Source organism: Rhincodon typus, chromosome 26 (genome assembly GCF_021869965.1).
Source record: "Rhincodon typus isolate 14 chromosome 26, sRhiTyp1.1, whole genome shotgun sequence".
Classification (NCBI taxonomy): domain Eukaryota; kingdom Metazoa; phylum Chordata; class Chondrichthyes; order Orectolobiformes; family Rhincodontidae; genus Rhincodon; species Rhincodon typus.
The window spans coordinates 35,740,825-35,762,902 of NC_063357.1; the positions used below are offsets into that span (position 1 = coordinate 35,740,825).

The 22,078-nt window shown below is 39.0% G+C and overlaps 1 protein-coding gene across 1 annotated transcript in view; it reads left to right on the forward strand.

The window, feature by feature from the left end:
- Positions 1-22,078, forward strand: part of LOC125486128 (huntingtin-interacting protein 1-like) — a 181,511-nt gene that overhangs the window by 116,069 nt on the left and 43,364 nt on the right. Inside the window, exons 7-9 of the mRNA XM_048612385.1 lie at positions 12,189-12,250; positions 15,621-15,761; positions 17,538-17,595. Of these exons, the coding sequence (XP_048468342.1) occupies positions 12,189-12,250; positions 15,621-15,761; positions 17,538-17,595 (261 nt within the window). The remainder of the gene's footprint in view (positions 1-12,188; positions 12,251-15,620; positions 15,762-17,537; positions 17,596-22,078) is intronic.

Consider the following 22,078-nt stretch of genomic DNA (forward strand, 5'->3'; position numbering starts at 1 on the left):
ATAAATTCTGATTCTAATACATCTGCTAGGTAAACGTAGCTTCATATTCATGCAGATTCCACAGGCTTCTGCATCAAGTAAGCAGTTTTTATCCAAATTTCTAAAGAACCAAATGTGGACACCGAGGAGTGATAGAGGACATTCAGTCTTCTCCAGAGGTAGAGAAATCAAATCATCTAAGGCATTGGGTGGTTAACTCAAGGACAAGGACAAGTGCAATATCAATAAGTTTAACCCACTATGAAAAGAACATACTGTTCATTCATGTGTTTTGTTTTAAGTAAACTTGTTTGTTAATAATTGGTCTTGGTTTCAGTCTAATCTTTGCCAACACATATCTGGTGTAATTGTTCCAACCTTCCTTGCAGCTCATTAATTAGTGTGTTCTTAGTTTGTTCATCCTCCCCGCAGTTTGAAGACAGCACCGTAGTCCAGAGTTCTATTTCAGGTGGGAGGAATGTGAAGAGAAATGTAGGAGTAATAGGGGACAGCATAGATAGATAATTGATACTGTCCTCTGCAGCAAAGACAGAGTCCTGATGGCTGTGTTGCCTACCTGGTGCCAAAGTTTGAGATATCTCCTCTGTGCTAGAGTGGGAGGAGAAAGATCCAATTGTTATGGCATTGTAGGTACCCATAGCATAGGCAGGATTAGGAAAGAAGTTTTGCTGAGCGATTATGAATCGCTTGGGACTAAGTTAAAAAGCAGAACTGCAAAGGTAACAATCTCTACCTGAGAGTATTTCCTAAACCAAGGGGAAATTAGCATAGAGTAAATAAGATTCCAGAGATAAATGTGTGGCACAAAGACAGCGTGGGAGAAATGTGTTCTGATTCATGTGACACTGACACTGGTACTGGGCAAAAAAGAGCTTTTTCGTTGGAACCAGAATCTTGGGACCAGAATCCTGCTAAATTGTGATAACAAGAGGCTTTAAAACTAATTTGTGAGATGACTGGTTCAACTGAAGGGAAGTTTAAAAAATCAAACAGAAGCTAGAGACCAGAGGTGCAGCGTAGTGAAGTGATAAATGATAAAGTGTGGCAGGAAGGGGAAGAAAATAAGCATGGAAGAGTGCACCAGTAATTAGAACTAGAAAAGGTAATAATGGTAAAAGGCCAATGGCTCTTTATGTAAATGTGCATAGCATTTGTAACAAGACAAATAAGTTTTTGAAAAATTTATTCATAGGATGTGGGTATTGCTGGCTCAGTCAGCATTTATTGCCCATCCCATTTTGCCCAGAGCAATTAAGAGTCATCCGTATTGCTGTGGGTCTGGAGTTACATGTATGCCAGACCAGAAAAGGAAGGCAGTTACCTTCCCTAAGGAATATTAATGAGCCAAATGAGTTTTTCCCACAATTGACAATGGTTTCATGTCATCATTAGACTCTTAATTCCAGATATTTTATGGAATTCAAATTCCACTATCTACTCTGGTAAAATTTGAACTCAGGTCTGCAAAACATTCCCTGGGCCTCTGGATGAATAGTCTAGGGATAATACAATGAGCCTATCACTTGCCCTAAGGGGATCAGAACTGTTCACAGTATTCCAGTTGTGATCTGATCAGTAAAAACTGAAAAAACTGTGGACGCTGGAAATCGGAAATCAGAAACAAAAACAGAAGTTGCTGGAAAAGCTTAGCAGGTCTGGCAGCATCTGTGGAGAAAAATCAGAGATAATGTTTCAGATCCGGTGACCCTTCCTCAGAACAGTTCTGATGCAGGGTCACTGGACCCGAAATGTTAACTCTGATTTCTCTCCACAGATCATGCCAGACCTGCTGAGCTTTTCCAGTAAGTTCTGTGATCTGATCAGTGCCTTTGCTACCAATTTTTATTCTCCATTCCCTTTGAAGTAAAGGCCAACATTCCTTTCGCTTTTCCTATTACCTGCTGAATTGGGATGCTAGTTTTTTTGTGATTCATGAATGTTCTGCATTGCAGTTTTTTGCAGTATTTCCCTATTTTAATAATCTATTCTTCCTGCTAAATTTCATAACCTTACATTTTCCCATATTTTGTTCCATCTGCCTAGTTTTTCTCCCCATTCATTTAACCTGTCTATACCCCTCTGTAGACTTCTTTTCTTATCCTCACTATTTGCCTTCCTACCTATTTTTGTATCAGACACAAACTTGGTGATAGTACTTTTACATCTGTCATCTAAGTAGTTAAGAAATATTGTAAATAATTGTGGCCTCAGAACTAATCCTTGTGGTACTCACGAGTTATTGGTCGCCATCCTTAAAATTCCCCTTTATGATCCGTCTTAGGGTCTCAATTATACAGCATCTGAATTGATGGCTTGGAAAATGGGGTAGAATGTAATTTCTCCAGATTTGCTGCTGATACAAAAATAGGTGGGAGGGCATGTTGCAATGAGGACATAAGGAATCAGCAAGAGTATAAAGGTACAATGAGTGTGTGGGTGAAAATTTGACAGGTGGAATTTCATCTAGGAGCCAATGAGGCCATGCATTTTGGGAGGAAGAATCAAAAGGCAGAATATAACTGAAAAACAGAGAGATTCCAAAAATATGCAGTGCAGAGGGATCTAGGTGTTCTTGTGTATAAAAAAAAACAATATTTAACATGCAGGTGCAGCAAGTAATTCAGAAAGCAAATGGAATTTTGGCCTTTATTGCAAGAGGTTTGTAGTTTAAAAGCAAGAGTCTTGTTATAACTCTACTGGATGTTGGTGAGGCCACACCTCGAGTATTATGTACAATTCATGTTCCCATGCTTTAATTGAAAGTATCTACTGGCATTGGAGGCAGTTCAAAAGAGATTCATGAGGCTGATTCCTGAGATGAAGCGATTGATTTATCACGACTGATTTAAATATTTAGGTCTTTATTCATTAGAGTTTAGAAGAATGGGGGTGATCTTATTGAAATCTACGAAATGCTGAGTGGGCTTGACAGGGTAAATATTGATAAGGTGATTTCACCTAGTGGGGGAATCTTGAACCTGGGGACATTCCTGTTAGGATGAGGGGGCACTCATTTAAGATGGAATTGGCCTGAATGACATGTTGAGTTTTGGGGCAGGTCAGGCCTGATCTTGTTGGATAGTGGGACATGCTTGAGGGACAGAATGGTCTGTTCTTACTCCCATTGCTTATGATCTTATGTTACATACCATCTGTGGCCGGTTTCCCTTCCTTGTACGCATTCTTCCTCTTGGCAAACTTGTGGGTAAACAAAAATTCAAGTCCATCAGTGACCCTTCTCATTCCTTTTCGTCACCACTGTGTTGTATCATCTTAAGACAATATTGGACCTTTAATTGATAAAGGCCTTTCATGACTCACCATCAAAACCAAAGTAATCTGTTTGGTCTACATAGAAAATACGAGCAGGAATAGGCCATTCAGCCATTTGAGCCCACTGCACGATTCAGTGTTTTCATGACTGATCATCCAACTCAGTAGCCTGTTCCCACTTTCTCCCATACCTTTGATCCCTTCAACTCTAACCATTATCTTGAATAGACATTTAAATCTCTGCATCCACATATGTATCTTGATTCAGCCTAATTCCTACCTTATTTTTCTAATCCTAACTTTAGATTCATGGGAGAATCTAGGACTAGATGCAATAGTCTCAGAATTAAAAGGTGCCAATTTCAGACTACGTGTCTCTCTCTCTCTTCCTCCCCCATGTCTCTCTCTGTCTCTCTCTCTCTTCCTCCCTTCCCCATCTCTCTCTCTGCCTCTCTCTCCATCTCCGTCTCTCTTTCTCTCTCTCTCTCCCCCCCTCCCCCTCTCTCTCTCTCTCCCTCCCCATCTCTCTCTCTCTATCCCTGTCTCTCTCTCTCTCTCTCTCCCTCCATCCCCGTCTCTTTCTCTCTCTCTCTTTTCCCCCCATCCTCCCCCGAGTTCCTACTTTATGTTTCTAATCCTAATCTTAGATTCATGGGAGAATCTAGGACTCGAGGGAATAGTCTCAGAATTAAAGGGTGCCAATTTAAGACTGCGATGAGAAGAAACTTCTTCTCTGAGAGTTGAGTGTCTTTGGAACTCCTTACTGCAATGAGCTGTGGAAGCAGAGTCCTTGTATGTATTTAAGGCCAACATAGATAGCTTCTTGATGAATAGGGGAATTGAGAGTTACAAGGAAAGGGCAGAAAAGCGGATGTGAGGAATGTCAGATCAGCCCCGATCCTATTGAATGGCAGAGCAGGCTTGAAGGACCGATGGCTTACTGCTGTTCCTATTTCTTATGGATTTATGGTCTTATTTCTGTTCCTTCCTACAAGAACAAATATTTCAGGTTTTAGGCAAGATTTGCAGAGAGAATGTGAGGAAGTTTGCCTACGAGAGAGTGGAAGTGGAGATGGTCAGTGATTCCAAAAGGAAATTGGATGGACACATGAGAGAAATGTAGTTGTAGTTCTACAGGGGTAATGGGATTGATTACATTGCTCTACAGTGAGATAGTTGGAACACAGTAGGCTGAATGCGACACTTCGGCTGTTTATGCAGTACCTGTGAGTTGGTAGAGACTTCATTTTCTAAAATCTTACATTTTGGAATGCTACCTGACTTGCCAGCTTTTTCTTCCTTTAAAAGCTTTCAAAAACCACCCTTTTCTGCCTTTTCTTCAGTTCCCATCTTTAATGATCTGGCCTTCATTTCTTGTTGTTCATTTATTTTTGAATTGTCATGTTTTGACAAGTGAAAAATGCTATAAAAATGCAACATGGTGATGATGTTGCCTCACTTTAGTTTAAATGCTGCGCAAGCACCTTAATTTTTGTAACCAAGAGAACATTTCTGAGCAATTTATCACTTGATGATCTTAGGCAGGTATGCGTCTTGGCTCAAAACCAGCAGTCATTGAAAGGTTAAATGACAATTGGCTTTGTTAGAATTTCAAACTTCCAAAGCCTTTGTCGTAGTACAGTTTAAATGAAGACGTGCTTATTAACATGATGCAAGAAGCACCCAATACCTGCCACACACAGCACCTTCCATATGGACAAATACTATTTCTCATTCATTGTTGATTAATTAGACGCATAGAGCTTCAGAAACTGCTGCTTGTCTCTTTACAACCCATTCAAGTACTGCGCTTCAAGTGAGAGTCTCATACCTTCCTTGCAGATAGCATCTTTAAAGAAGCTGTCAGACTAAATCTTCATGACCTCATTTGTACCATGCTGAAATCAAGTTTTATTGTGTAAGATTTATTTGTGATAGCTTGAAATGCATAGCCATCTTGATGGTCTGCACAGCAAAATTTCATTGTTTTAGAGGCCTTTAGGCATCCATTTAATGCAAGTCCTTGTCATGATTTTAACAAAGAATCAGAGCTTCCGCATGTCTGACTTTTCTTCCCCAGATGTTGTGATTCACATCAATGTCTACTGAAGCCCTTTATTTAACATTATGCCCACGACCCTTGATTCCATTACTGATTAATATCTGTCTGTCTCAGCCTTGAATACGCTATTGACCCAACCTTGGCAACCCTCTATGGTAAAGAATTCCACAGATTCACTGCCCTCTGAGAGAAAAAAATTCCTCCCAATCTCTGTCACAAATGGACTACCCCTTACTCTTGAGATTATGCCCTTTGGTCCAAGACTCTCCCGCAAGGGAAGTAAATTTTTCCATATGTACGCTGTCAAATCCTTGAGGAATCTTGTCTGTTTCAATAAGGCTTTTCAAAGCACCAATGAATACAGACCCAACTTAATCAATTTCTCTGCATAAGAAAGTCCCTTCATACCTGGGTTCAACCTAGCAAACCTTCTCTAGATTTCCTGCAATGACAGTGTATTTTTTCTTGGATAGGGAGACCAAACTTATTCATCTGTTAGCAATACTACATTCTGTTACTATTTTTCATTCCCAATCTCCATGAAGATTAATGTCAAAAATGATTAATGCACTGATTTTGTTTACATGGCCAATTTATACACTGTTTTATAAAACATTTGGTATAGAGGGCCTAGAGACTATTCGTAGAAGTCTATTCTTCCCTTTGTCCTTGCATACCTCCAACCATATGGATTCTACATCATTTGATACTAGATACGACTTTTGTGAGATATTGAGAGTGGGGGACGAGCTTTTAACTAAGCCTGGGGCTGCATACTTTGTTGGTATTGCAAGTAGACTAACGAAGAAGAGACACAGAAACATAGCTAAAGATGATTCAAACAAATCAGAAGTTTCAGTCATGTGTCAGTGGCATTGAATTGAATGTAAAGTCAGTAAAGAAAGTGGATTTTGATGTTCCCTTGTCAAAAACCATTGTGTTTTATTTTACAACTGATAACTGTGGACTATGTTAAACTACAATACATTTTCATGGTCTCCTTTCTTCAGAACTGGCTGAGGTAGACATATCGTCTGCTAGTCTTTGTTGGTATGCTTAGAACATTTGTCCAATGGAAGGAATATTACATTTGCAATATTAGTGAGTTCACTTTTGTTCTGGCAATTGGTGGACTTTTCTGGAAGCAGTCAATTTGCTCATTCTTTGTTCAATAGGTACTATTTTAAAATCTGACAGAAATTAAACTAGATAATATAGTTTTAAAATCACAGTTTAGTATATCTCTCTGGCTGCCCTGTGGTCATTTCAATAAAAAGAAATGTGTATCTGTCTTTTTAGCTGAGAGAGAGTAAATTAGTTCATTACTTCAGTGAGGAAAAGAAACAACTGTTAGAAGAACCTGCATTGGTTTCAAAGAGATGAATGTGTTTGAGAATTCTTTGAAATCACAATAGACGTGAAAATGATGTGAAAATCCTGTGGGCGTAGTATTTATGTATCTCAGAAAAACCTTTGACAAATAATCATGTGGCAGCCTACTAGGGAAGAATTGCAATATTGAATTGGGAGGCTGGGGCGAGCAAATGGGATTAAAAATTATTAGAACCGGAAAAAAACAACCAGGGGTCAGGACACTGATTGGAAGTGGTCAGTGATGTCCCTTATGGTTGGGTTCTGGTGGTACCTCTGTTCACTGCATATTTGGATATAGACCTGAAGTTTGTGGTGTTGGAATTTGTGAATGACATAGAAGATACAATTAGCCAATTAGATTGGCCGACATCTCTCTGAGGTGGGATGACTACGTTTTCTGAAGAAGGGTCTAGGCCCGAAACGTCAGCCTTCCTGCTCCTCTGATGCTGCTTGGCCTGCTGTGTTCATCCAGCTCTACACCTTGTTATCTGGGATGACTACTTGTTGGCTGGATTGGATATGATGAGCTGAATAGCCTCCTTCTATGAATTAAATTTCTGTGGTTAGATTGTCTCTTGTTGGACATGATCATTTCCTGACACTTGTGAGTCATGAATGTTAACTTGCCACTTTTTAGCTCAAAGGTGAAATTGAAAACATTACACCTCTCCTGCAGGGATGGTGAGTCACCTCCTTATCCAGTGTCACCTGCTGGCTAGGCTCAAGGTTGACTGTCGTGTCACCAGTTGTTTAGAGAAGAGTCAATTTGTTATGAATTTATAACCCAACATGATTTAGTAACTTCAGGAGAGGAGGAAAAACATTGGAGGCAAAAATTAAGATTAAAGCTAACCTGTATCAGCCAGCCGGAAACAGAACTGAAGGAAGCTGTGGTCAGGCTATGACCCATCTTCCTTAAAAACTGAAGAATGTTGTTTGGATTCAATTCATACATTTTTAAAAAACTATTCATGGATATACATGTCACTGGCAAGGCCAATATTTGTTACCCATTCTTAATTGCCCTTGAGGTAATGATGAGCCACTTTCTTGAACTGCTGCAATCTGTGGTACAGGTCCATCCACTGTGAATCACCGGCACTTCATGGTGCGTCTGGTATCATGCTGCTAGAGTCACTCGTCTGGTTCTATTTCATTTTGGCTTCATCTTAGGACTGTTATGAAAAACGTGAGGCTTTCGAAATATGTTTCAATAGAATTGAGTTGGCTCAGGCTATTCAAGAGCTAGCACCTGCTTAAATAAAGTAACAGTGAGTATTATAATCAATGAAGGACTCAGATGTAATTGTAGTCAAAGTTGCCTTGGAGGATCCTTGAATCTGTTTTAAGTCACATGAATGATTAACAGTGATAAATTATCATGATAAAACTGTTGACATAACACTAATTTATGAAGTTATGAAGTGGTTGCATTGCACTTATATTGAGTGTAGCCTCTAGAGGCAGCTGAAATGCAGCAATTCAACTTAGATTGTGACTTTCTAATTCTTGGTCAGCATCTGTCTATAGCAAATGGTCTGCAGGCCATTTACTTTTAAGCGTTTATGGATAAATGAAGGGTACTTTCTTTGCTAGATGCAGAGTCGAAGACCAGGGCAGGCAGGCTCAAGAAATGGTAAATGTCTCTTATGAATCAGCCTGAACTTGCCCTTTACTGAAGGGACAAATGATATGCAATTTCTAGCTGTAGGCATGGGCAAGTGAAAAGTTCAAACCACCAGTCTTAGTTGGTGCTCAGTTAGTGAGCAAATGGTTCTTCAGTTCTGCACCCCTGGGCATTAATTCATGACTGGTCATTGTAGTTAAATTCCAGAGTTGCATCGTTTTTGTGAAGAAAGCTAGCGCTGAGAGCAAGTCCCTGGCAGTTCATACAGTAATTTAGAAGGTCTTGCTAAAATAGAATAACGACTTTGACAGGCTTTTTTCTTTCCCTGCTGAGATGTACGAAGAACAATACAGCACAAGAACAGGCCCTTTGGTCCTCCAAGACTACGACGACACATGGTGCCTTTCTAAACTAAAAACCTTTTACCTTTACGTGGCCTAATATCCCTCTATTGCATGTCTATTCATATATCTGTCAAGATGCCTCTGAAGCACTGCTGGTGTATCTGCTTCCATGATCACCTGTGACAGTGCATTACAGGCACTTACCACTCACTGCGTAAAAAAAATTGCCTCTCACATCTCCTTTAAACTTACCCACTTGTACTTTAAACATATGTCCCTTAGTAATTGACACTTCCACCCTGGAAAAAGACTATAATGGATGCATTCTATCCTTGCTTCTCATAATTTTGTAAACTTTTATCAGGTCACCCCTCATCTTTCAATATTCAGGTGTATTTGAGTTTGTCCAATCTCTCATAGCTAATACGCTTCAATCTGAGCACCATTCTGATAAACCATTTCTACACCCTCTCCAAAGCATCCGCATTCTTCTTGTAGTGTGGTGACCAGAACTTAATACCAGAACTGTGGCCTAACTGAAGTTTTATACAGCTGCACATGACTTGCCAATTTTCACACTCTATGTCTTGACTGAATAAGGCAAGCATGCTGTATGCTGCCTTGACCAACTACCCATATGTGCTGCCACTTTCAGGGAAGTGTGGACTTGTATACCTATATTCCTCTGTATCTTGATGCTACTAAGGGTTCTGCCATTTGCTGTATACATCCCTCCTATATTAGATCTTCCAAAATGCATCACCTTGCATTTGTTCAGATTAAATTCCATCTACAGTTTCTCAGCCCAAAGCTCCAGCCTATTTATATCCTGCTGTATTCTCTTGCAATCCACCTCGCTATCCGCATCTCTCCTAATCTTCGGGTCATTCACAAACTTACTAATCGGACTGCCTACATTCGCCTCCAAATTATTTATATATATTACAAACAACAGGGTCTAAGCACTGGTCCCTGCGATTACCACTGTGCACAGATCTCCAGTCAGAAAAAAATACGCTTCCACTTGTACTCTCTGTCTTCCATGACCAAGCCAGTTTTGTATCCATCTTACCAGCTCACTGTGGATTCCATGTGACTTCACCTATTGTATCAGCCTGCCGTGAGGAACCTCGTCAAAGGCCTTGCTAAAGTGCGTAAAGACAGCACCTATCAGCGTCCCCTCATCAATCCTCTGACACTTCCTGAAAACTATCAAGTTTGTGGAACACAACCTTCACCGCACAAAGCCCTTCTTAAATAAAGGAACAAAGTTGGCTCTTCTCCAGTTGTCAGGGAGCTTTCCTGTGATTAAGCAGGATACCAAGATTTCATACAAGGCCCCAGCAATTTCCTCATCTGCCTCCTTCAGCATTCTGGATAGGTCCCATTAGCTCCTGGGGACTTGTCGAACTTAAAGCTTTTTAAAACACCCAACACCGCCTCCTTCATTATATTGACATGCCCCAGAATATTAACATACTCTTCCCGAGACTCCCTATACATCATTTCCTCCTTCTTTGTAAATACCGATGCAAAGTATTTGTTACAGACCTCACCCACTCCCTCTGGCTCCGGTATAAATTCCCTTCTTTGTTCTTGAGTGGACCTACTCTTTCCTTTGCTACTCTCTTGCTCCTAATATATGTATGAAACACCTTGGGCTTTTCCTTAATCCCGTTTGGCAATGATGTTTCATGGTCCCTTTTAGCCCTCCACATTCCTTGTTCGAGTTCTTTCCTATTATCTTTGTATTCCTCAAGAGCTCTGCCTGTCTTCAGTGTCCTAAACCTTACGTATGCCTCCTTTTTGACTAAGCTCACAATTTCTCGTCACCTAAGGATCCTGAATCTTACCATCCTTATTCTTCATTTTCACAGGAACATACTGGTCTTGAATTCTAGTCAACTGGCCTTTAAAAGATTCCCACATGCCAGATGTGGATTTACCCTGGCTGTTGGGAGTGATTGCACCCTTCCTAATCCTGAGCTCTACCCATATGGCCTCGCTGGATGAGCCCTCCAAGGTGTTCTCCCTCAGTACAGCTGCGTTGTACCACTTTTACATCTCTCTCTATCAACCTGCAACATGTAAATCCTGGCATGTTAAGCTGCTAGTCTTGTCCCTCTCTCAACCAAGTCTCTGTAATAGCTACAACAACATAGTTATATGTAGTCATCTATGCTCTTAAATTCATCTGCCTTACCTGTCATATGCCTTGCATTAAAACAAATACATTTCAGACTTGACCTCTTTTTTTTGGCAGTACCATGCAATGGAGCCAGTGTAATTTGTTTCTCTATGCTAAGGTCTGTCACTTAAGAGTAGACCCCAAGTCAACTAATTGGATTATGCCCAGTGCTCCCTAAAACGTTTGTTTGCTAAGTGAGGCCTGTTTGTTTCACTGTGTGATTGCTTTAAGATTGCTATGCAACCACGCATGTACACATCTTAAAAGGAACATCGATTGTGTTTTGCTTGTTGTTTCTCCAGCGCAGTATGTTTCAAGTTTCTGTGCAGCAGTACTGGGAATTGTCTTGTCAATGTCTTTTAAAATTAGTGCTTGGGGTGTCATTTGGTCTCAGAAACTTGAAATTCCTTAACACAATTTAACTCTGTTGTATGATTTCAAAATTTTTGCTGCCCTTATCGTGGAAAAGAATACCGGATTCTAACGCCACTTGCTTGATAAAGTGCATTCTGACATTATTCTAAGCTTGCCTTTTCACAGTTTTTTTTCTTGAGTGTCAGCATCCAACTTCATTTATTGCTCACGTAAAGCTTGACTAAAAATGATGAAACATGTTGCGCCAGGTTGGTTTGGTTTACTGCTTCATGCGTCGTCTTTTCAATGTTTGTCGCTGTTTCAGTCATGCATAAGACATGCTGTGCCCTGCCGTGTACCGGCTTCTATCCATCCCACTGCTGATCAGTGCTAAGGCTTAGTTTTGTTGTAGAAATGCATGTTTCAGCACTGATGTCTCTGCGTCTACTGTCAGTTGCTATCTTATATACTTATTTTAACTTAGTCTCTCATTTAGTCATCTACCAAGTCAATGGTCCATAATCATTCCTGGCTTTAGATTTGTATAGACGAAAGAAGGATCAGAGACATTGGGTTTACTAGCTCACAAGGTTGTGAAATTAACAAGACAATTTACCCGTTACTGGACAGTGCATTTCTTTACTGCAGCTCAGTGAGTCCTTTTTGTCAGCACTGCTATACCTGACAGGTGTCCTGTTCTATTTGGAGGATGCCGTGTCCTGAAAACAGTCGGCTGGTTTGTAGGGCAACTTCTTAACCACAGTGCTCTGAAGCCTCCGAGAGGTCAGTGTACATTGTCCAAGATTGGGAGGCAGCACAAGTGAACGACTTTTTACCTGCATGATTTTGTAAGGTGCAATTTAAACAGAAGTAATTGTTGACTTGATGAATGGTGAGACAATGCATGTATAGCGCACCACTGATAAAATCTTTGACTGATGGATGCCTTTTCTGTTCTCATCTCAGTTTTCAGCTGACCGTGGAAATGTTTGATTATCTGGAATGTGAGCTCAACCTTTTCCAGGCAGGTAAGTTAGGAATTTTGACTTTATATTGAATTGAGCACTGAATTTGGTTATTATTTCCTCATATATTACAAAGGATATTATATATGATCTTGTGACTCGTTGCACAGCAATACATCAACCAAGTTAGCATTAATGCAGTTGCCATAGGCCTAACTGCTTTGAAGTAGAATGGGTGATACTCCCACCAGTTCTTAAAACTGGATAAATGTGGTTATCAGTTACACACTGACCTTCTGTAATTCTGTCCTCTTGGGTCAGTTTGCAGATCTATATCTCTGATTCAGAAGAACTAGTGCTCACCCCCACTTCCAAGACTGAGCACGGTCTAAACTGACACACTAGCGCAGTGCTGAGAAACTGCTACTTTGTCAGAAATTCCATACAATGGGTGACACTTCAAATTGAGATTATCTCACTCCTATTTTGATGTTTCAGTCAAAAAAATTCAACCAATGTAGTCTAACAACGAAGACTGTGGAAAAAAAATGTACAATTTAACTGGAATTAATCTCACTTTTTGTGGGTCCGTACAATGACTGCACTTCTTTACATAACACTGGCTGTACTTAATAACTGTTGGACTTGAAGGACTTTGGGATCTCTTGAGAAACAGGATTAAAGCAGTACATAAATATAAGTTTATTCTTTCATGGTTGATGATCTTGCAAAAAGACAATGGTTGCATTGAGCATCTTGGCTGTTCATGTCTGTTTGATATCTACTGCCTGTAGAGAGAAGAATTCTCTGAAGCAATTTAAAAAAGGCAATATCATGAATTACGCAGTCTGTGTGTGTGCGTGCATGCATATATTATAGACAACTTTGATTCTGTTACACTTGAAGCATCACACTTCAGGACAGATGTAAAACAATCCATTTTTTTGAAAAAGGTTTTTTCTGCTGCTTAAGTGCAGAGGACTAATTCCTCTTCAATAGACTTAAAAATGTGCGCTTGAACTTTATGGTCTTGAAAAGACAGGCTCTACTGAACATAACAGTGCATTTGGAGCACAGCAATAAACATTGCTGAAAAGAGAAAAATGTTGCCAATACACAATGACTAATGATCTGATCAAGACAGTAATTTTCTGTGTTTTTGAGCCAAAGTCTCGATAGTGGCAAGGCTAGTTCTGTTAGATTTGGCGTCCCATAACTACTTTCATATTACTATAAATACTACCTTGGAAGTCAGCATTTTGTCAACACAAACTGTGGAAAATAGCTGAACTGAAGCAAATTCCTAACTTTGTTTTGAAGTTAAGATCATCCACTGCTAAAATGCTGAAAGCATACATTCCTCAAAAGTGGTGCTATATAGGTTTCACATGATCTATTATAACAGATCGATATGTATTTTGCTTTTAAATTCCACTCAATTCAGAAGTTTCCAAGCAAATTACTCTAAGAGAAAAAGAGAAATTCAGGGTGGACACTCAGCTCATTGAAATTGCAAAAGGACCTGTTATTTACATGGATGTGGCCATTAATGATGTAAGTCAGTGAACTAATTTGTTTTTGGATCAACAAATGTTATGCACATTTTAAAATTTGTGACAGTTGCTCAAGTAATCCAACAGTTAGGAAACAGTGATGTTTCTAAATGAAGTAAAATGGTCATTCTGTCGGATATTTTATTCAATGCTGCTATCAGACTCAAATTCTGAAGTGTGCAAGTTTCTTTCATCCTTTGGTACTCAAAACAGTGAAACAGTGTGTACAGGCTGAGGTAAACTGGTTTGTTTGTGTCTGGCAGAGCCTGTGACTATGATGTTTCAGTGTGTGATGCAAAGAAAGGATGTGGTTAAAAGCTTGAAATAAACAAATGACATCATTGAAGGGTAAATGTGCTTGGCTAACCTGGAAATCACTGGATTTAACATCAGATTTTTATATTTTTAAAAAACTGACTCAAGATTAGCTTGCACTCATGTTTTTAATTGATTTTAAAATATTAATTTGTAAAGTCGTAACCTATTAACAAAAAGAAATAAAACTCAAAAAATTGGTAAATTAAATCACGTGTCATTCTTCAGACTTGGTTGATGCGGGGGACCTGTGTCTGCCCAGGGCTTTGAGCTGTCACTGCTGCATGTTTACATTATCACAGAGGTATCTTTACTAACTTGTTCTGAAATGAGAGGTTTAAATGAGACTCTAATTTTAAGTGTTGCCTCGAGATGGTATGTTTTACCATTATGGATGTCATTGGAGTACAGCAGATTTTGGAATGGGAAACCAGAAGCTTGGGCACAATGAAACGTACTATTCAGGATACACTATTAGTTTGTTCAACTTATAGAAACTCTCACTCTTTATGTTGTGGCTATTGATTTGGCAAATCTCAATCAATTTTACACTGTCACTATCCTTGCTTATCCAAAAGTGTCCCCATTCAAAAGTGAGGAAAACTGCCTTCATTTAACTGTGACAATGGATGCAACACTTGGGCATGACTTAGTTCCCATCTGCTTACGACTGGTTATATACTAAATGTGCATAGATCACCGCAAGTTACCTTTACTTCACTACTTATTAACAAAGCTCGCAATCAAGTATTGAAACAATGCAATAAAAATAAGACCCCTCAAGTAAGCAAATTAAACCTCACAGTCCAACTTTGCTATTAAAAAATTAATGGTGAAATTTAGCTATAATTCCAACCAACAGCGTCTGTCTCTGATGCCCAGGGTTTGATTCTTGTGCACTATTGTTTGAAGTTCAGCTAATGAAGGGTTCTGGAGTTGAAGTCTTATACAGATTTTTGTCCTTTCAGTTTATGGTGTGATAATATTGATGATTTTTGATTCTTTCATCCAATATATTGATTACTCTTTTGGCGTCCTTGAGTCTGTAGCTTGCTTCCTTATCAGAGTAACTCCTTTGTTCCTAGTTACATTCAGTGTTAGCTGTCTGTTTGAAAAAACAGCTTTCCTTGATTAACTCTTTAAATTCTTCTGCGGGGCAATCATTTGTCTTTGTGGCATGAAGTAGTTATCAAGCAGATTTCAAAACCGTTTTGTTTATGTAGCCTCGACTCCTCCTTTTCTAATTGCTTTCAATTCCTGTATATGTTTGCCCTTGCCCACTAATAGTTTATTCCAGACGGAGGTTTGCTGCTTGTTTCAAACTATGAACAGTTATTAAAGTTCTGAAGTTTACTCTATCACAACTGGAAGCACTGGAATGTGAGGTAATTAAGGCACTGTGAGGAATGTGGTGCACCCAAAGGTGAAATTACTTGGATGACCATAAAAACTATTTTGGAAAATCAGAAAAAGAAGCCATAGATTGCTGAACAGGCAATGATTATGCCTGCAGAACTGTTGCTGCAGTGATATGTGCTAAAATACTTTTCCCTTTAATTTTGCAGTCTTCAGTTCCCTGGACATGTCAAGATCAGTGTCTGTAACAGCGGCTGGTCAGTGTCGATTAGCTCCTCTAATCCAGGTTATTCTTGACTGCAGTCACCTGTACGACTACACTGTTAAACTTCTCTTCAAGTTACACTCCTGTAAGTATGCATGAGTTATTTGCTTCATAAGGTAACTAGTGGCACATGTTTCTCGCCATACAGTACCATGTGTATCTATCTGTTTGTCATATAATCGTAATAAGTGAGTCAATGTCAGGCCTATGGAAGTGAAAAGTGCATTATTGAAGATATTAGATGTTCTATCAAATGCTGTACATGGGGTACCTTTGCAAATATTATATTTTTTTCAGACTATACCAGCTACTAGAACTGCAATAATGAAGGCAATATTTTAAAATTATGATGTTAACATGAAATTTATTAACAAATTCTCTTGAACTTACAGATAAATCCAACTTGAAAATGTGGCCTTCAGCAATCTCTCTTGCAGCTATGACCAACTTGCTATCATTAGACTGAGATTTTCAGTCAATAGATGTGTTTGAGTTAGTTGAAACGTAATCTAACCTAAAAACAGCCTGTGCTTGTCACATGAGCCTCAGAGCCCAATTATTCATGTCATCTTAACAACAAAAACAAAGTTGCTGGAAAAGCTCAGCAGGTCTGGCAGCATCTGTGAAGGAAAAAACAGAGTTAACGTTTTGGGTCCAGTGACCCTTCCTCAGAACCTTCCTCATCGGACCCGAAACATTAACTGTGTTTTTCCCTTCACAGATGCTGCCAGACCTGCTTTTCCAGCGACTTTGCTTTTGTTCCTGATTTACAGCATCTGCAGTTCTTTTGGTTTTTATTCGTGTCATCTTATTTTCTTTGCCTTGTCTTTCTGTACTTTGCCTCCTTTTATTGGAGAATCTGGCTGTCAGGATTCTGTGGGATTGGTGAGCTTGGGAACTGTAGAATTGGCAAACGTTTTGCTGTAAGGAGAGTTGGTCATGGCTGATGTAGATCCTATCTCTTTCTCTCCCTGGCTGTTTAAATAGTTGGACTGTACACCTCTCAAACCCCTGCAAAAAGAAGCAGAGAGAACCACATACCAGGAGAGCAATCTACCTTTGATTGACTAGAAACTCCCATTAAAACCATGTGATGGAACCTCTTTACCACTGCTGTAGCTGCAAATATGACATGGATCATTGTCTACAAGTAGTGGTGAATTTTGTGATTTATGAAAAAGAATAGTTTCCTTTTTTAAAGTTGCATTTTATACAGTAAATGTTGAGTACTATCTGATTAAAAAGTGCAGCAGCTAAAACAGCTATGATGGATTAACTGAATGAGTTGAGGAAGAACAGGTCCGGTGCTGATTTGGAGTGGGGATCTACAGGATCGGTGTGTCTGGTTATTGGCAATCTGAATGTTAATTTTGATTAGGGACTACTTCTTCAGGCTGAGGAATAGTATTGCCTCATTTCCAGTTTTGAAACTAAGCTGTTGAGGGTGCAAGCTCTTTTAGCCCAGTCCACAGCTTTCAAATGAATGTTGGAACTTGAATATAAATCCATTATTAAATCTGAGATTCAGCCTTGCCATTCATACATTTAGGGAACAAATATTTTTATCCATCAGTTGACGTGGTTACTTGCTGTTACTCAAATAAATTCATTCTGAAAACAGGAAGTAACAACATCTAATTATAAGTTAAGAATGTATAAAATATTTTCAGCATCTTGCACCCCAAACAGTGATCTGATTGTATCTGATTTTTGACCATCTTAAATGCCTTTCCCTAGTGGGAATCATTCTCAGAACAATTAACATTTTTTTATATGTTTTTATGTTACTGATTTAATTAGCAGTATTTTATCTCCAACTGCCTTATTGAAGATCAGATTTCAAATTACATTTTGTTTCCAGGTCTCCCAGCAGATACTTTACAAGGCCATAGAGACCGATTCCATGAGCAGTTCAGAAAGTAAGTTACAACAAGCACTTTGCATATCTCCTCTGTCAGCGCTTTACCTCAAAGTAATTAACATTCTGAAAACAGGATGAAGGTTATCTATATTACTGTTCGTCTTTCTTTACCATTACCAGTATCCCAGTAACCATTTAGTGTTTTTGCTGAGTATTGGTGCTTTTGAACGTCAACTTTCTCTAATGTACTGCCTGGGGAAGAGTTTCTTTCTGAAAGCTGTTTTGATAGCTTTGAGAACTACAACCAAAAGAACCATGTAGTACTTTTGATGTTGCAAAATATTTCAAGGCTTTTCACAATTTGCTTTCAGACTTGAGAGAGTAAAAAGCATGCATTAATAAAGTGTCTTTCATGCCCACAAGGTGCCCTAAAGTACTTCACAGCTAATGAAGTGTCTTTGAAGTGAAGTCACTGTTGTAATGTAGAAAATGTGTTAAAATGAATTTAAAGGAATTGACCAAAGGGGTGCCGAATAAAATAGATTTTAATAAGGTTGTTGGAGCTGAGAATGTAATAAGATGAAATTAAAGGTGTTAATAAAGGAGCTAATGCGGTCGGCTAGAGAGAGCAGGGGACACTCAGTGACCAAAGTAGAAAGGTAGAAGGTAAAAGATGGGGCACAGGACTGGAGGATTGACTTGAAAGAATATAATGAGGATTTTTATATTGCTCCATCCTTTGAGTAAGGTGCCTTTATATCTGAGCACTCTGAGCATAAACCCCTAGAGAATTAATTGATATCTAAATGAACCAGTTTTAAACGTGTGTTTCAGTGAGTTGCAACCATTCTGTTCAAAGCATTACATGTATTTAATTCCTTCATTAATTTTAATATGATTTTCTATCTCTAAAACCTCTCTGCCTCATGAACTCTTGTGTTGGCTGTTGTTAATATTTCAAGATTTTGTGAATTATGAATACGTCTTGAGATTTTGGTCAAATTGTCACTGGTGTTTTCCAGGGCTTGCCATCAACTTATGTACATTTGTTCACGATCAGTTTGCTTGTGCACCAATATCCTTGGTTTCATTATTGTCACTGTGCAGTTCAACAGCTTATCTGAATTCAAATTTTGAATAAATCCAAACTCAGTGTGGTTCAACATCAAGAGCAAAGTTAGCCTATTTCATTATCACTGTAAACTACATTGTAGCCTCTGATTGCAGCCATCTTCCGGGATGTTCACTGAGCATCCTTGGTGCCCACACAAACTCAAGACATGTTAGTGAAGTGCTCAACCTATAGCCCACATTAAGTTCATTAACAAGGCTGCCTACTTTTGCTGCTGAACCATTGTGCTTATCTGTTCTTCTTTGCAAAGTGCTTCTCAAATCTTAATTCAAGGTTTTTTTTTACAGCTAGATTCAACTTTCCCATACTTTTTCACAAACCTAGAGACTCATCTTACATAAATTCTGACTCATATAGAAATGTGCTTCCTGGATTTATCCTTGATCTACATTGGCTCCTCATCCTTCAGCCCATCTTTTCATAATATTTAATTGAATTGATCCAGTGTTTCAGACTGTCCTTTGACTCTTCCTTACATCCTACACCTTGTTTGCTCTTGCTGGTCTTCAGCTTTTCTCTGGCCAACAGCACACAAAATTAAAATATGTGGTTTGCTATTGAGTCAAATCTGCTGATAATTCAATGGCACACAGATCTCATTGCAGTAACAGGCACAGTTTAAAAAAAAAAGGTGGGGAAAACAAAAATATTGCAAGTGTTGGAAATAAGCTTTTATGTGTATGCTAAAGACATCAATTCCACCTTTCCACAGCCTTTTTCAACCATACAGGTTTTGGAGTGTTTGTTTAACATTTACTCTGAAATGAAGTACAATTTTCTAAAGCTAAATATTGATAAGACCAGAATCACTACTTTTGATATCTGTCACACACCTTGTACTCAGCATCCATTCCATAGCTGTATTGTTCCCTCCTGCTTTGTCTGTCTGGGATTAAATCCGGATGTTCTGAAACTTTGGTTTCATATTCAATCCCGAGCTGAACTTTCAATCTCTTGTCCTCTCTATTACAAAGCCCTTCTGTTTCTGTTTCTATTTCTGTAACATTTGTCCGTCTCCATCCATGACTTGGTTCCTAGAAATTTACAGGATACAAAGATGCTGATTATCCCGTCATGTTTGCGCAGCTAATGAGAAGCCAATCAACTGAATCCCACTTTCTAGCTCTTAGTCCGTGGCCTTGTTGTACAGGAAGTCGATTACATGTCCAAACCTTTGTAAAATATTTTGAATGTTTCTGCTTATGTTGGCCTTAGAGGTAAAGATTTCCAGGTCCTCACCATTCTCTGGGTGAAACAAATTTCTCTCAAATCCCCTCACCTCCTACCTAAATCTATGACTCCTGTTTATAAACCTGTCAACAAAGCAGAATAAGCTCTGTCCACTCTGCCTAAAAACTTCAGAATTTCATACTGTTCAATTACGTCTCACCTCAGCCTCCACTGCTCCAAATCAAAGGGTCCTAACCTATTCAGTCATTCCTTATAACTAATATTTGCTCACTTTGTAAATTTCCTCTTACAAATCACAACTTTATTATACTGTGGTGAGCAGAGCTGCAAACACTAATCCAGATGTGCCTGAAAAGTGTTTTAAATAGCTCCAGCATAAGATTCCTATTCTTGTACTCTGTACCTTGGTTAGTAAGGCAAGTATTCCATATGTCGTCTTGACAACCTTATCAGCCAGCTTTAGGGGTCTGTGGGAATGCACACCAAGGTTCATCTATTCTTCTATATGTCTACCATTTATTTTATTTTGCCGAATTCATCTTTTGCCAAATATATTGAATTACATTTTTTTCAGATGGCACTCCACTTGCCACTATTCTTTCTACCTCACAACTGCATTAACCTCTTCCTGTCATCTACAGCTTTCCTTCTAATCAACCATAACATCTATCCCTGAATTATCTGCACACTTCTAAATCATACCCCAGCAATCAAATTCAAATCGTCGCTGTGTACCCCAGAAAGCAAGGACATATTACTCTGCCCTTCAGAGCTATAGTGGAAACAGGCATCCCAGCATAATAAAGATGCCCATTGACCATTATCCTTTGCTTCCTTACTCTGAGGCAGTTTTGGGATCAAACTTGTCATTTTGTCATGCATCCCTCAGACTGTTACTTTTATGACCATTCTGCCTTAACAAAAGCTTTGCTAAAAGCCAAGCACAAACCTACAACTCCATCAAATGCACACTCCGCATTGACCCTGCTTGTTATTTCGTGAAAAACAAATTCAGTCAGATACTCAGACATGATCAAACTGTCTTTGATTAATTTGTGCCTCTCTAAATAAATAAATAACGCTTGCCACTTGCCCAGCTCCATTCTCTTAAACTGAATCCAGAAATTATCCCTCCCTTGTTGGTGTTGTGATATACTGGCTAAAAAGGTTCAGCAATTTATTTTAAGAGTTCTGCTTCCTCTGTGGCTTTCCACTAATTCTATTCCAGTTAATATTGGTTCAGTTGAAATTCCCCATCAACGCTACCCTATTGTTTAGATCTGCCCAGAGGTTTACCTCTGTATTTTCTCTTCTTGGTCTTGCTGACCGCTGGAGTTTATTGTACATTTTCCATAGTTTGACTGTCCCTCTTGAGCTCTTCACTTTCAGCCATAAGACCCTTTTAAAACTGTAAAAATGCACACCAGTGTCTGTGAAGCACTTTTAGATGGTTTTCTGCAATTACAGTGCAATATAAACGTAAATTGTTGTTAGGTTATTGGTGCTTAGAACTTTGTACAGTTAGCAGCAATTAGTGTTGAGGAATTAAGAGTCTCGCAGAAGAATATTTAAAAAAACAGTTTGTTGCCTTCCTTGTGCTTATTCCTTTAATGGAATTGTAATATTGCATTCAATTTACCTTGTGACATCACTTTAAAAGGTTTGCACACGTGCAGTAAGACAGCACTAATCAAAACACAGAATAGTGCTGATGTTAGAAATCTGAAAAAAAAAGATAGAAAGTGGTGGAAACTGTTAGCATGCCCAGCTGGATGGAGAGAGAAATTGTTATCATTTCAGGTTGGTGACTTTTTATCAGAAGTGGAAAAAGCTAGCAATGGAGTACAATTTAAACAAGGGTTAGATGGGACTAGGATAATGGAAGGTGTGTGATGGGTAGATGTCATGAAAAATTGAATGACAGAAGTATTAGGCTTTCAAAGCCAAAGGGAAAGGTGATGGGGCAACAAGATGTGTCTACAGCAGGTGTGCTGCTAACCAAAAGAAAAACTGAGAAAACTAAGACATCTAAACAACAGAAATCAAAATGGGCAGCACATGATTTGAAATGCCTTTAATTCAGTGAGTCTGGAACATTCTAAAGTGCTTAATTGAAAGTTACCTGTGATGAGTTTCAGTGAAATGGTGCAGCAGACCAAGGACACAGATGATCGTGTAAGAGATACCATAAGACATAGGAGCAGAAGCAGGCCATTAG